Raw genomic sequence first — 15182 nt, 5'->3', positions numbered from 1 at the left:
TAAGCAGACTCCATGCTGAGTGCAGAGCCCGACACAGGGCTTGATCTCATGACCCTGAGATCATGACCTGAGCCGAAATCAAGAGTCAGACACTTAACTGACGGAGCCACCAAGGCGCCCCAATAGAGACTTATTTTTGTTACTAGAGGTCATCTTGGAATGGACATTGAGTTGATGTACTAGTAGTGCAGAATATCTGCTTCCTTATTAGAGTGTAATTCTATGAATAATATAACGTGTCTGAGTAGAGAGGTTAATTTAACATTTCTTCAGAAGGAAAGAAATTAGCAAAGAAAAGCAGAAAGGCTTAAAAGGAATAATGCACACTCATTATTTCCTTCTCCCTTTCTTCTGAAGAGAGGTTCAGGTAGAAGTATCTAGATTTGGGAATCTTGTGCATCAAGATATGCATAAAGTGGTTGAGGTCATTGTGGGAGTGAGAAAAGAGGAGGATTGAAGATAGACTCTGTAATGGCATAGATCCGTAGCTCACAGGAAGGAAGGTCAGGAAAGAGATGGAGGACTCAGTGTAGCCTAGTGCATCGGACATTGAACCTGAAGTTGGGAGGTCTGGGCTCTAGTCTCACTTTCTCCATTTGGGGTTTGTGTGCCTCTAGGCATATCCCTTCCATGCTGTCCAGACTAGACTTCATCTCCAACCAAGGCTCCTTGAATACTTGAGTTTCTCCATTCGGAATCCACTTGGAAACAATAACATGCAAATGGAGGTAGTGGAATGTTCCTGAAACAGGAATTTCAAGAAGGAACAATGTCAGATGTCACAGAAATAAAGGAAGATGAGATCTGAGAAAAAGATAGGATGCCCAGGAGGCCAGTTTGTCTAGAGAGGGACCGAGAAGTATTTGCAGTGTCAGACTTACTATGGAACAGCATGTAAGGGAGAATCATTCCAGGTCTTCTCACTGACTTTGCAAATAACATAAATGTTAATAAACCTGCCTGATACAGTAAGAAAAATGCAGTCGTGTGCTTTCACCAATGATCCATAAATGACTCAAAGATTTCTTGAATTCAAGGTTGAAGGGAATTTTGAGGTAGTCTGTTGCTAGGTGAGACAGCTAAAGCTCCTTGTTTCTCTTTAGAATTTTAGTTGGATTTCTCACTTGAAGTGTTTCATTTGTTTTTTTGTAGACCGATTGTGCCATTATGGATGGAGGGGATGATGGTAATCTTGTTATCAAAAAGAGGTTTGTGTCTGAGGCAGAGCTAGATGAACGGCGCAAAAGGAGGCAAGAAGAATGGGAGAAAGTTCGAAAACCTGAAGATCCAGAAGGTATATGGGCTTGTAGTCTGGCATTCAATATAATGATCTCTAATCTTCCCAGTAGCCCTGTGGAGTAGTTACTAATGTCCTCACGTGGGAGGACAGGCTCAGAGGGGTGCAGGAACCTATATAAGGCCTCTGTGGCTGGGAGCAGAACCAGGGTGCTCACTGTCCACTCCACCTTCTGCCTTCCAGAAGATCCTGCTAGTCTCTTCCATCTGTACAGGTGGATGCAGGATCTGAGTGACTGAGAATGTGGCTGCTGTATAGGGTTGGGCTGGCCCCGCATCCAGTTAACTGTCTCAGGCTGTGGGCCCTATTGACATTGGCAGTTGCCTTTGAGAACTGCTGGCCCCTCTCTGAGATCCAAAGGGAAGCCGTGGACTTTGTACTATTTTTGTGTTATCCTTGCCCTCAGATCATGCAGAGACTTGACTTTATCTTTAAAATCCTTTGTGATTCCAAAATAATGTGAAAAATTCTAAAGTATGTACCTTGTCTTTCCCCGTCCCTCTTCCTTTCAGAGTGTCCAGAGGAGGTTTATGACCCTCGGTCTCTATATGAAAGGCTACAGGAACAGAAAGACAGGAAGCAGCAGGAGTATGAGGAGCAGTTCAAATTCAGTAAGCTTCCGAAAACACAGTCCGGCACGCTCTGCACGGCCTTTGTGGTGCACTTTTTCGTCATGTAACACTTTTTCCAACTAGCCATGGAACTGTCCTGATTATCTAGTCTCTAGACGTTCATTTGGTGGAAAAGAGTCAACCTTCTGCCTTCTAGACCACACTGAACATTTTTCTTTAGAGCTCAAGACACCCATTTTAATTCTCGGTGCTAATGTCTGGTAATGGGAGAAATGCCTTGGTTTTATGCCGTGTTACCTCTCCAGAAGCCGAGGCGTTTACACATTCTTCCTTCTAATCCTCTAAAGGATCTGCCTATTGGGGGGGGGGGAGGAGAAGGAAAAATCTTATTTGACTGTTTTCCCTTTAGCTGCTAAGTGTTCCTTGTTCAATTATTTCCTCAGAAAACATGGTAAGAGGCTTAGACGAGGATGAGACTAACTTCCTTGATGAGGTTTCTCGACAGCAGGAACTCCTGGAAAAGCAACGAAGAGAAGAAGAACTGAAAGAACTGAAAGAATACAGAATATCCTTTGTACTTTGAGAGAAATCTGTACGGTGTCTGTTTTCTCATCAACGTCTGGATTTGAGTTTCTTCACAAATCGAATGAAAATAAGCTTTTTCTACCTAATGATTCCCGAGTTCCCTTTCAACACTGGTGTCCCTAGGACTGAATCACTGGCAGCGATTTATAGAGTTAGGTTGCATGCGAGAGTCTGTTGAAATCAAAAATCCAGATCCTTTAGGATTAACTAAAGGCCTAAATCCTAATAGTCAGTACCAGGGTATTTTTGCCTTGTGGGATTAGACTCTGAAACAGATGGGCAATGCAATAAACTCATCCAGGGGAGAAATTGGCTTCTGAGGTTTTTTGTTTGTTTGTTTTTGTTTTAAGTATTTATTTGACAGAGAGAGAGACACACACAGCGAGGGAGGCAACACAAGCATGGGGAGCGGGAGAGGGAGAAGCAGGCTTCCCGCTGAGCAAGAAGCCCGATGCGGGGCTCGATCCCCGGACTCTGGGATCATGACCTGGGCCGAAGGCAGACGCTCAACGACTGAGCCACCCAGGCGCCCCGGCTTCTGAGTTTTAAAAGGAAATGTTTAGCAACTCTCGTGTTTTTATTAAGACCTTCCCTAGAGGTGTAGCTTGGTCTGTCCCCACAGAAGGGTAGAGAAAACAAGAACGATGACTTCACTTTGGCTCAGTGTTGCCTTTTTCTCCTCCACTTGCATGTCTGAATAGGCATCCCACCTAGAGCTTGGCTGAATCTGAATTCTCAATTCTGTGTGCCACACCCCTACCCTCGACTCATCACACTGCTCTTGCCCCCCCAAGTCTCTTCTTTTTCTACTCTTTCTGATCTCAGTAATGGCACTCCTATGCCCCAAGGTGCCTGGGCCAAAAACTACCTCCAAAATGTACTCCAGATCTGTGCAGTTCAGCTGTCTGTCCTTCTTGGGACCACTGTGAGCACCAAATTAGTCTCTGCTTCTGCTCTCGTCCTCAACAATCCATTCTCCAGACAGCAGTCAAGAGGAACATTTGAAGACATATGTGGAATCATGTTACTTTCCTATTTGAGACACTCGTGGCTTCCTGTGGCATTTACACTTAAGTCTACATTTTTTACCAGTCCCTGCATGATTTAGGCCAACCCATCTTCCTTTTGCGTCTTGAACTCACTCCTTCGTGTTCACTGTACTCCAGCCTGTTGGCCTTCTTTATGTTCCTCTCACACTGAGCTTTGTGATTTCATTTCAAGGCCTTTATATATATATATATATTTTTTTTTTTTTTTTTGGCCTGGAATGCTCTGCCTTATGATTTGACAAGGCTGGCATTTGATAGCACTTGGGTGTCAGCTCCCATCTCTCTTCCTCATAGAGACCTCCCCTAGGCACCCCTTCTAACATTTCACTGAACCATGTCACTGTGTATGATGTCACCTTTTTTTTTCCGAAGATTTTATTTATTCATGAGAGACAGAGACCCACTGATACAGAGACACAAAGAGAGGGAGAAGCAGGCTCCCTGCGGAACAGGGAGAGCCTGGTGCACGGGGCTCGATCCCAGGACCCCGGCTGGGATCATGACCTGAGCTGAAGGCAGACACTTAACCGACTGAGCCACCCAGGTGCCTGATGTCACTTTTTGATAGTAATTTTCACTCCTGAAAAATCTTAATTTGCTTACTGGTTTGTTTGCCTCTTTACTGGGGAATGTCAGGTAAGATGCATAAAAATAGGGACCTGGTCACCACTGATTTCCCTAGTACCTGGCATGTAGGTTCTCAGTGTATATGTGAACAAAGTAATGAATGACTCTTAGGAGAGGTTAATGAAGCCACCATAGCTTTTTTCCTATGAGAAGGCTTATTTGAATATCTCAAGCTTATGTTGAATAACCTCACTAGTGTGATTGAACAGTCTTTACCTCTAAAATTGATGATACGACTGCGTGTATGTGCTAGTTGGTATTTTTTTGGGAGCATGCAGTAGGTTCCATTAAAGAGCTGTGTAGGAGAAGATGTGGAGTGATTCTCAGGGATTTGGTTTAAATCAAGGTGACTGACAATGGTTGAGATAAGGGGGCAGCATGATGCCACAAAACCTTCTCTGAACTGGTAGCAAAAGACTTGGCTTCCAGTTCCAGTTTTCCTAGTGGAATTGTGGTATAACATTTAAGATTGGAAAGTCACACCTCAATCCCAACTGTAGGATTGAGGCTGACTCCTCTGGAGCTCCCCTCCCCCACTGCCTTCCCTGGTGACTCCAGAATAATAGTGTGCGTTGATGTTTACAGAGATGGGCAGATAGATGTATTAAATTGTGTCAGGCACCAGACTTTTTCCCCTCAGGAAATACGTTAATTATACCAATCACTAGAATAGTGTCTTGTTTTATGTGCTTCATTTGGCAGGCGAGCAAATAAGATATATCTCCCAAAGCAGCATTCTGGAGAGTAGTGTTGGTTTGGTATGAGTGTGCAGGGCCCTTCAGTTTTCAGTTCAAAGGGAAGTATAAATAGGGCAGCAGTAAAGTGGAAGAAACTTTCCTGCCCTGCTAACATTACAGTACAACATTGTAGAGGCCCCAGGGGTAATGGCTTTTGTTGGAAACTTGGTAAGTTCCGACTGTCTAGAAAAACTGAGGAAAAGCCTTTCAACCCACTGATACATAATGCACTAATCCTAGCATGCAGGTAGCCAGAGACATGTTGAGATAGGAACTGAAGGATTAGCCATTTGTTTACTGAAGCTCTAAATCAGGAGCTGGTTCTTGGCTTTGCTTGATTGTTATAATATACTTTTTATAATGTGATACTTGTGAAGGCAGATAAGCTGTGGTTTGTGCCATATAAACAATAGAACTCTTGTTTTCTTCAGAGTATTTGAGAGTATGAAAGCAGTATTATGTGTTAAGAACTATGTAATTTTTAAAGATTTTATTTATTTGACAGAGGACACAGCGAGAGAGGGAACTCAAGCAGAGGGAGTGGGAGAGGGAGAAGCAGCCTTCCCGCAGAGCAGGGAGCCCGATGACCTGAGCCTAAGGCAGACGCTTAAGGACTGAGCCACCCAGGTGCCCCCAAGAACTATGTAATTTTAAAAAATTCCTCATCTAATGAATTCTTTGAGATTTTTGAGGTGTGTTTGTGTTTTTAAAGCATCTTAGGGGGAGAGGAACTTAAGGGGAAAAGGGCTTACGATTTGGCTATGAATCAAAAGTAATAATTTTACCCCCCCAAAAAAGAAAAGGTTGGAGGCTTTTTTTTTTTTCATTTTAAAAGAATAAAAAGTGAAGTGTTGGGTTTTGTTTGTGTCCTACTATTATAAAAACGTGCCTGTTCTTTTAATTTTTTCCATTTTTGTGTTATTTTTCAATATTAAGAATTCTGTAAGAGTTTATCCCTTAACAATGGAGTTGCAGGTAAAAATCAGCATGCTGGTGGTTTTTGGCATTTGGTATTAGAAGGATGAAATCTGATTCTTTCATTTTTATTCTAGAAAACCAAACATGTAATGTTAACATATTATCAGCTTTCATGTTGACTTTGAAACCATTAAATTGATGAAACTCAGTACTGAGCATTTTGCATAATCCCCATTGAATACTGCAAATATTTAAGGTAACTGGTGCTTGCAAGAACAGAGGTAGTGCCTGAAGAGTGATCAGAATTAGAATGTCCTTATTTCTGGTACCCGATTTTCTTCAGTGTTCAAAGACCATATACCCCTCTGCCCACCCCTTTGGGCTGATAATACCTGCTTCTTAGATTTCTTGGTCACTAGATGTCACTATTGTTCCAGTAAGGCACTGCTGCCTCTTAAATAAGGAATTGCACCACATCCAGCATTGAAAGCTCTTGCCTAGTGGGTTGTGAGAGTATGAAACGGAAGGAGAGGAGGGGCTGGTGGAGAGAACAAAAAAAAGTGACAAACCTTGACAGCCAGAGATGGACATCAGGCCTGTGAGAAGTGATGTTACAAGTGAACTGGTTGTGCTTTTATTTATTTTTTTAAAGATTTATTTATTTTAGAGAAGGAGAGAGAGTGCGAGCATGAGCAGGAGGGGCAGAGGGAGAGCGAGAGAGAATCTCAAGCAGACTCCATGCTGAGCGGGCGTGGAGCCCAGTGTGGGGCTTCACCTCACAACCCCTAGACGACAACCTGAACTCAAACCAAGAGTTGGACGGCTTAACTGACTCTGCCACCAAGGCACCCCTGGTTGTGCTTTTATTTTTTTAAAAATTTTTTAAACTTTTTTTTTTAAGATTTTATTTGATAGAGAGACAGCCAGAGAGGGAACACAAGCAGGGGAAGCAGGAGAGAGAGAAGCAGGCTCCCACAGAGCAGGGAACCCGACACGGGGCTCGATCCCAGGACCCTGGGATCATGACCTGAGCCGAAGGCAGACGCTTAATGCCTGAGCCACCCAGATGCCCCAAAACTTTTTAAGATTTTATTTATTTTAGAGAGAAAGCATGAGCAGGGGGAGGGGCAGAGGGAGAAGCAGGCTCCCTGCAAAGCAGGGAACTTGATGCAGGGCTCAGTCCAAGGACCCTGGGATCATGACCTGAGCCGAAGGCAGATGCTTAACTGACTGAGCCACCCGGGAGCCCCTGGTTGTGCTTTTAAAAACGTTTTGGGAGGCGCCTGGGTGGCTCAGTCGGTTAAGCGACTGCCTTCGGCTCAGGTCATGAGCCTGGAGCCCCAGGATCGAGTCCCATTTCAGGCTCTCTGCTCGGCAGGAAGTCTCCTCCCTCTGAGCCTCCCCGCCTCATGCTCTCTCTCTCTCAAAATCTTTTAAAAAAATAACGTTTTGGTTCATGTGTTGCATATGCACTGGGGTTTCTCATTAAAATCACATTGAAGAGGGGTTTAAAACCATTTCCTGGGCCTCTGGAGGTCCTCATTCAGTAGGTTTGGGACAGGGGAAGGACTCTGTTTTTTAATGAACCTTAAGGTGCTTCTGATGTTGTCTTGTACCAGCAGAGGAGTTAGTCTTTGTGATGTCCAAGATTGAATGCTACTATTGGTCATAGGACATTCTGCAAGATTTGATTTTACCCTTGGGCAAAAAAAGCAAATACTTAAAAATTTTCAGGGAAGCCACATTTTTTTCTGTGGCATTTATATTTCTTAAGATCTTTGTCTACCCCAGCAAGATGTGGCCCTGTCTTTGAGGAGGCTTTCTGACCATAACTCAGATTTTCACTGAGAATCAGAGGGAAAAAGTTTGCTTTTCTGTAATATTTGGCTTGATTTGGCTTTTTCCTCCATGGTTACCTTCATTTCTCTTCAAATCAGCTGGATATGACTGGCAGAATAAAGAGTAGAGGGCATTGTTTTTAATATAAGTAGGCTAAACATTACATGGCAGAGCTGAAGAGCTAGTGCATTATATGGGTCTTCTCTTGATTTACCATTGTCCTGCTGTAGCTCTTTTTGCTTAGTTTGACCCTTAACCTCTAACACAGTAATCTCAACAAAGTTGGAATTTCTCCAGAAAACAAGAAGGAGGTGGAGAAGAAAGTGGCTGTGAAACCCATAGAAACCAAGAACAAGTTCTCCCAGGCAAAGCTGTTGGCAGGAGCTGTGAAACATAAGAGGTCAGCCAGCACTCGCACGGCTTCAGTCTCCTCTGCCTGTGTACTCTGAAATGCCACTTGTAATGGTAGGCTGAGCAAACGTTTACCTAAGCGGCAGTCTTGGTGACGTTTCTTTGGTAGCCCTACCTCTCTCTCCCCCTCCAGATTTGAGCCTTGTCTCTCTGATTATTCGTTCAACAGAATAATAGCTACTCTTCACTGGACACCTGTCATGTGGCAGGCATTGTGTTAAGTGCTTTCCATTGTGTTAATGATCTTACTCTTTCCACAAGTCTACATAGTACAAGTTTGGTTGAGAACCTTTGTCCAAGATCACAAGTAAAGAAAGGTGGATTTCAATATTTGAGCATCTGTTTCTAGGCAGAGGAGGGTAGCGAGTTGTGTGAAGGCATTTGGGTAGGGTCTTATGGGGGCAGGGAGGAGGAATCCCATAGCTCCCTGGAGAGGGCCTGTGAGCTCAGGTTGGGGAAGGTAGGGAAGGCAGTAGAGGGCGATGTTGACCAGGTAGATGACTAGGGCTTTGACAGGCAGACAAGGGGGAGAACATCCTGGGCAGTGGGAGCAGCTGCTGCAAAGGCACTGTGGCCTGTGAGACCATGGAAGCTATAACCGTGGCACAGACCTGACTGGGTTCTTTGCTGATTGATGTGGGGTGGCAGCACTGCCTAGAGGTTTTGATAAGTTCTGTCTTAGGTTCCTCCCCTGCTAAATCCTGAAATGGCGCCAAAGTGATGAAATCTGGTCATTTCAACTTGACCATACCATGGACGAAATAATGTTAAGTGTGAGTGCAGTCTATTAGGAAAATCAGTATGGCATATTGGCAACCAGCCACGTGTTTTCAAGGGAGTGCATTGATGCACTCCTGTGGTTTGGCGCACCATCCATCTGCTGCAGATGTTCCTTGGAACACTGCTTACATATAAAAATGTTGTCATGGTTTAGCAGTGGAGGGTAGGAGTAGCACTAACCTGAAAAGGGCCAGTTACGTGAGCCATGGATTATTCCTTTCAAGTTATTTTGGGGTGGGGGGTGGTGGGCAGAGGGAGAAGCAGGGGGAGGGAGAATGTTAAGCAGGCTCCACGCCCAGCGGGGAGCCCGATGCGGGGCTCCATCTCTCAACCCTGAGACCATGACCTGAGCTGAAATCAAGTCAGACACTTAACTGACTGAGCCACCCCAGGTGCCCCTATTCTAAGTTCACAGAAGCTTTCATGCCTGGCCCAGTGTCTTTCAGGATTTGGTCCTGGGTCAGTTCTATTGGACTTCACCAAGAAAGGGCTCTCTAGGTGGGCACTTAGATACTTCTCAGCAGTGTCAGCTGCTAGCAGAATGGACGTTATAACTGCCTCCCTTACTTAGTCCTTAGCTCACCTTTTATTAGATCATCATTTATTGTCGTTTTGTGTGGCAAAATGCTAAATGAGTCTCCTGGGGCAGGCGTTCCTCATCTAACCAGGCCTGGGTTTATTAGAATCACCCAGGACTTTGTTAATGTGGATTCTAGGCCTCTCACTAATTCTGGTTCATTAAGCTTGAAGTGAGGTCTTGGAGTCTAATCTTTCAAGTTGCATGGATGATTCTGGTGCTTGTGAAAGAAAGTCTGATGCCTGGTGTGTGCTTAGGACACGATCAACATGACTGAGCCTACCTCTGTTCTCTCTCTGCCTGCCATCTCCCTGCCCTGCCATCCTCACCCCATGCTTCCAAATCTGCTTGATCATTCTTCTGCATGTCTTTACTTTTAGGAGTTTCGGGGTGTGTGTGTGGGGGGTCGTTTGTGTTTGGTTTGGTTTTGGCTACCTATATAGGTATCCCTAAACAGTATTAATAGCTTGCTTGGTTTTGAACTTTATAAAAATGGTTTCATTCTGTATATGATCTACAAATTTGGTTTTTCACTCAAATTGTTTCTGTGATTAAAACAATTTTGTGTGTGTATTCACGTGTATGTATAGCTGTAATTCATTCATTTTCCTTGCCGTATAATGGTGCTTTATATGAGATACCAAAATATGTCTGTTCTCTTGTGGATGCATGTTTGAACTAGGACAAATGGTGTCAAGAGGTTTAGGGCATGCTTTGTTATATATGTGCAAATGTTTCTCCAGAGCTCTCCCATCCAGTATGGTAGCCCTTGGCCACCTGTGGCTATCTAAATTTAAATTAATTAGAACTTAAATTTAAAATCCAGGTCCTTAGCCACACTAGTCACATTTCAAGTGTTAATGTGGCTAATTGCTGCCCTACTGGACAGCACAGATACAGTGATACATAGTGATTTTGTAAAATACTGTCTCCTTGTGGTCTTAATTTGCATTTCCTGTTAACTGACCTATTTTATATGTTGATTTGCCATTCATGTGTCCTATTATGTGGAAGGTCTGTTCATATATTTTGCCATTTTTCTACTGGGTTATTTGTATTTTTCTTTTTTTCTTTCCTTTTTTTTATTTGTATTTTTCTTAATAATTCGTAGGTTTATTTTTTTAAATATGGTTCTGACTTTTTCCCCCACAGTTTATAGCTTTTCTTTTTACTTTAATTAATTTTAAGGTGGTCAAATATATGTGATTTTAAGGTGGTCAGTTTTTTGTTTTTGTTTTGTTTTTTAAGTAGGCTCCACTCCCAGCGTGGAGCCCAATGTGGGTCTCAAACTCACAACCCTGAGATCAAGACCTGAGCTGAGATCAGGAGTCGGATGTTTAACCAGCTGAGCCACCCAGGGCCCCAGAAGCTTATTTTCTGGCAACATTTACTAAATATTTCTACCTTTCCCCAGTGACCTTCAGTATCACCTCTGTCTTAAAACAAGTTCCCGAGATCCATGGGTTTGTTTGGGAGTTCCTTGTTTTCTGTTCCTTGGATCTGTTGGACCAGTACCACTCTGTGTAATTATGGTAGCTGTATAAAAAATCTTGGTATCTGGTAGGACAAGTCCACTTATATTTTTCTTAGGGGTGTCTTGTCTACTTTTGGCCACTTCATTCTTCCATATACATTTTAGATTTAGATACATTTAAATTTTAGATTTAGATTAAATTTTAGATTAAGTTCTTTAAGTTTATTGGAATCTTACTAAATGGCTTGATAAATTTATGGAGAGAACAGATCTTTGCGGATGTGAGTCTTTCTACACATGGCATATATCTACATTTATTTGTTTCTTTAATGTCATTCAGTAAAGTCTTAACAGATTTTTTCCAAAAGGTTGTGCATATCTTTTGTTAGATTTATTCCTAGGTGTTTTAGATTTTTTTGTTGTTGTTGGTTTGTAAAAGTGCAATTGATTTTGGAGTATTTACATCTAGCCACTCAGCTCTTACTAACCTTAACAATACTCTTTAATAACTCTTACTTTTATTAGTGGATTCCTTTGAAATTTCTGTGTAGAGAGTCACTATCTGTGAATAATGACAGCTTTATTCTCTTACACCTTTTAATTTTTTTTTAAAGATTTTATTTATTTATTTGATAGAGAACACAGAGGGAACGGGAGAGAGAGAAGCAGACTCCCCACTGAGCAGGGAGCCTGATGCAGGGCTTGATTCCAGGACCCTGGGATCACGAGCTGAAGGCAGATGCTTAACCGACTGAGCCACCCAGGCGCCCCTGATTTCTTTGTTTTTTTTCGTTCTTACTGCACCAAGCAATGATCACCAATAAAATGTTGGAAACAATTACTATGCACATCCTTGTTTTAAACAGAACATTTATAACTTTTCATCATTAAGAATAGTATTTATTGTTTTTTTTTTTAGATAACTTTTAGCAGTTTAAGGAAGTTATGTTCTTAGTTTGATAAGGTTTTTTTGTAGCCACAAATTGTTAAATTTTGTCAATTTTTTTGTTTTTGAATTGAAATTTTTTTTTTATTCTGTTATGGTGAAAAATTAAGTTTAAGGATTTTTCTAATGTTGTATTCCTGTGATAAAACTAGCTTGGCTGTGATGTATTTAAATTTTTTTTTAATTGAAGTATAATTAACATACAGTGTTATTAGTTTCAGATGTACAACATAATGATTCAACAATTCTGTACATTACTCAGTGCTCACTATAAGTGTAGTTACCAAACATTATTACAATCCTATTAACTATATTCCCTATGCTGTGCTGTATTATAATTATTTTTAACTGCACTGGATTTGGTTTGCTAATATTTTGTATAGGTTGTTAGATCTGTGTTGATAAGTAAGACTTGGTCTGTTTCTCCCCACCCCCACTTTTTCTGATTTTGATATGAAGTTTAAAAGTAGCTTCATAGAAGGATTTAGGGAGTGTTCTGTCTTCTTCTGTTCTCTGGAGGAGTTTGTGTAAGATGGTAATGTTCTGTTTTGTGAAAATTTGGTAGAACTCCTCTATATAATCATTTTGGTCTTTTTAAAATTTGTGATTATAGGGTTATTTAAGTTTCTTCATGGTTTTTTTTGAGTCTGTTTTATTTAGTTATATTTTCTGGGAATTTGTCCATTTTGTCTTGTTTCAAATGCATTTGCTAAAGTTGTTAGTATTTTTTATTTTTCTGATTGCTGCTGTATCTATAATTGTCCCCTTTTTCATCCCAATTATTGATGGGTTATTCTTCTTATTTTGGCTAGTTTCTTCATTTCTCCTACCTTCTTTCTTTGGGATATTCTTTACTTCCCTCAAGTTTATTCTTTTATAATTTCTGTTACAAATGAGTGTCAGATACCTAGCTAATCAATTTTCCTCTTTTCTTTTCAATTAGAGACAACTAAAACTAATTCTTCCTCAGCTTTTACTGTATACAATTTTGTATTTCCAACTAAATATTTTTAAATATCCATTATGATTTCTTCTTTGACTCCTAAATTAGAAACAGTTTTTAAAGTTTCCAAACATATTGAGATAGCTTAACTATATTTCATAGGTTCTAAGATGAACCTTCCCCCCACATTTTAACACCTTATAATCGGTCATGTCTTAGAGTCTGTGATATATTTGTCTTTTGTTGTTTTCTACCTTAATTGTGGTTTATAGGTACTGATTTTGAAATTGCTTTAAACTCGCTTTGTGACCTATTGCTGAGGTTAATTTTTGTGAATGTTCAAAGTGAGCTTGAGGAGAATCATGTTTGTAATTATTCTGGGTTCTGTGTAGGTACAAACCAAAGAAGTTTGTTAATTTTATTGTTTAAATTTTATGTGTTTTTATATCTTTGCTTGCTCTGTCAGTACTTGAGTATTTTGAAATCTCCCATTATAGTGATGTTTTCTTTTTCTTCAGAGTTCTGTTGAATATTTATTTTAAGCTCTCTAATTAGAAGCATACATGTTCAGAATTATTATTTCTTCAGTGAATTAAACTTTGTTTCATTATAAACTAACCTACTTTATCTCTTGTAACGTTTTTGTTCTTAAATTCTGTTTCCCTAATATTATAATAGGTAGCTCAACCTTCTTTGGGTTAGTATTTGCCTTGGTAACTCTTGCTGTTCTTTTGCTTTCAGTCTTTCTGGGTCTTAAGTTGTTTGTTTTTGTTAAATTTTTTGGCGTGTCTCATAAATAGCTGATTTTAAATTTAGGCTGTTAATCTCGTTTTATAGGTAGGCTTAGATTTTTTAGGATTTTTGGTATGGTTTCTGCTATCTTAATTGTATTTTTACTTTAAAAATATTTTTTTCCTCCTGTTCTTTAAAAATTATGATTTTAAAATCTTTTGTTCGTCTGTTTGGATTTGTGTTTTCTGGTTTTGGTGGCTAAACTTGCAACTTACCAGAAATACTTAGCAAAACCTAAAGTTAAATAGCTGTCTTACTTTCCTACAAAATTATACATGGACCTTAGAACTTTGAGCTATAATCACGTCTTCCTTACATGCTGCTACTGCCCAGAACTTTAGTATGGTCATGTTTAACACACAAATTAGATTGTATTTGCCGGTTTCTTTGTTCACTAACCCTTCCTTCTGTGATTACGGCCTTCTTTCTGAGATCATTTCTTTCCTTGTTGAAGTGCTTGCTTTTTTTCTTTTTTTGACTGCCCTAAATATTAGCAGTAATGGTAGAGCTGGAGGTATGATTATGCCTTCTCTAAGCTACACAGCAGGAGAAGTACATTCTTTGACATTCTTTCAGTGAAGGTATTTTGGGTGACTTTCAGAATCTCTAGCATGTCACTAAAGAAGAGATTTCCTTTAATCTTTAAGAACTTAACTAAATTTTTGTCATGTGTGAATGTGTCCAGGTAGTCCTGCAACCCATCTTTGGTTCTAACCAAGATGAATGATAAGGACAACAAAGAATCTGAAGTTTAGGTGATGCTTGAAGATAAAGTGCTCCATTCCTTGAACTGGCCAGGGGTTTAAGTTGTCTTTATAACAATAATGTAATTGGAAGGAGATTAAGAACCTGAAATGAAGACTTTTCATTTCAGACCACCCCAGTTCTTTGAGGCTACCTAAAATATAAATGGTTATTGGAGCTCCTGATTTCAAAAGTTTTAATCCCCAAGATTGGACATAGCTCAAATTACCATATTTTTTGTTACAGCTCAGAGAGTGGCAACAGTGTGAAAAGACTGAAATCGGACCCTGACCCAGATGACAAGAGTCAAGGTAGGTGGCAGCTTCCATTTCACTATTCATAATACACATGAGCCATAGTACAGGGGTGGACTGCATTCTATCTATGAAGGAATGCATGGATCTCTAAGCAAGCCTTTTTCTACCAAGCAGGATTTATACCCGAGTATATCAGCTGCCCTGCCAACCAGTATGTTAGAAACCAGTGGAATTGATAGATGACAGTTGTGATCCCCCAGAAGTGCTTACACAGACAAAGCCCTGGTCATATCACTTCTGCTCACAAAGGGTTTTTCTCAGTCTCCCCCAAATGTCAAGTTTCTTGATTTCACCTGGCTGGCTACCAGTGAGAGGTAGAATGCCTGGCTCTTGCTGATGTTTGATTGGATTGAGGCTAGAAGCCTAATAACAGTCTCCAGAAGTATACTTTCTATGGTGGTTACTTGTATGCAATCAAATCTGGCACTGTATTAAGTGGCACAGAGTTGTAAGTGAAGGTGAGTGTTCCTGAGGGCTGGATCAGGGATGAGAAATTCAGGAGTGTTTTTAGTTCTACCTGGGACTCCCTGTGTGATTGAGATGCTGTGCTAAACTCAATGGGTCATCTATAAAA

General features: G+C 40.7%; 1 protein-coding gene across 2 annotated transcripts in view; it reads left to right on the top strand.

Annotated features, from left to right (window-relative positions):
- The window catches only part of PSME3IP1 (proteasome activator subunit 3 interacting protein 1), a 33117-nt gene that overhangs the window by 9600 nt on the left and 8335 nt on the right, over positions 1 to 15182 (top strand). For both annotated transcript variants that reach the window (XM_088027393.1, XM_088027394.1), the window contains exons 2-6: positions 1153 to 1294; positions 1810 to 1908; positions 2313 to 2435; positions 7892 to 8024; positions 14538 to 14602. In XM_088027393.1, coding sequence (XP_087883519.1) covers positions 1168 to 1294; positions 1810 to 1908; positions 2313 to 2435; positions 7892 to 8024; positions 14538 to 14602 — 547 coding nt within the window. In that variant the 5' untranslated portion in view covers positions 1153 to 1167. The remainder of the gene's footprint in view (positions 1 to 1152; positions 1295 to 1809; positions 1909 to 2312; positions 2436 to 7891; positions 8025 to 14537; positions 14603 to 15182) is intronic.

This window comes from Eumetopias jubatus, unplaced genomic scaffold (assembly GCF_037043125.1).
Source record: "Eumetopias jubatus isolate StellerSeaLion01/CBP00866 unplaced genomic scaffold, mEumJub1_p1.0 scaffold_10, whole genome shotgun sequence".
Classification (NCBI taxonomy): domain Eukaryota; kingdom Metazoa; phylum Chordata; class Mammalia; order Carnivora; family Otariidae; genus Eumetopias; species Eumetopias jubatus.
This window is presented reverse-complemented; position numbering and strand designations above follow the sequence as displayed.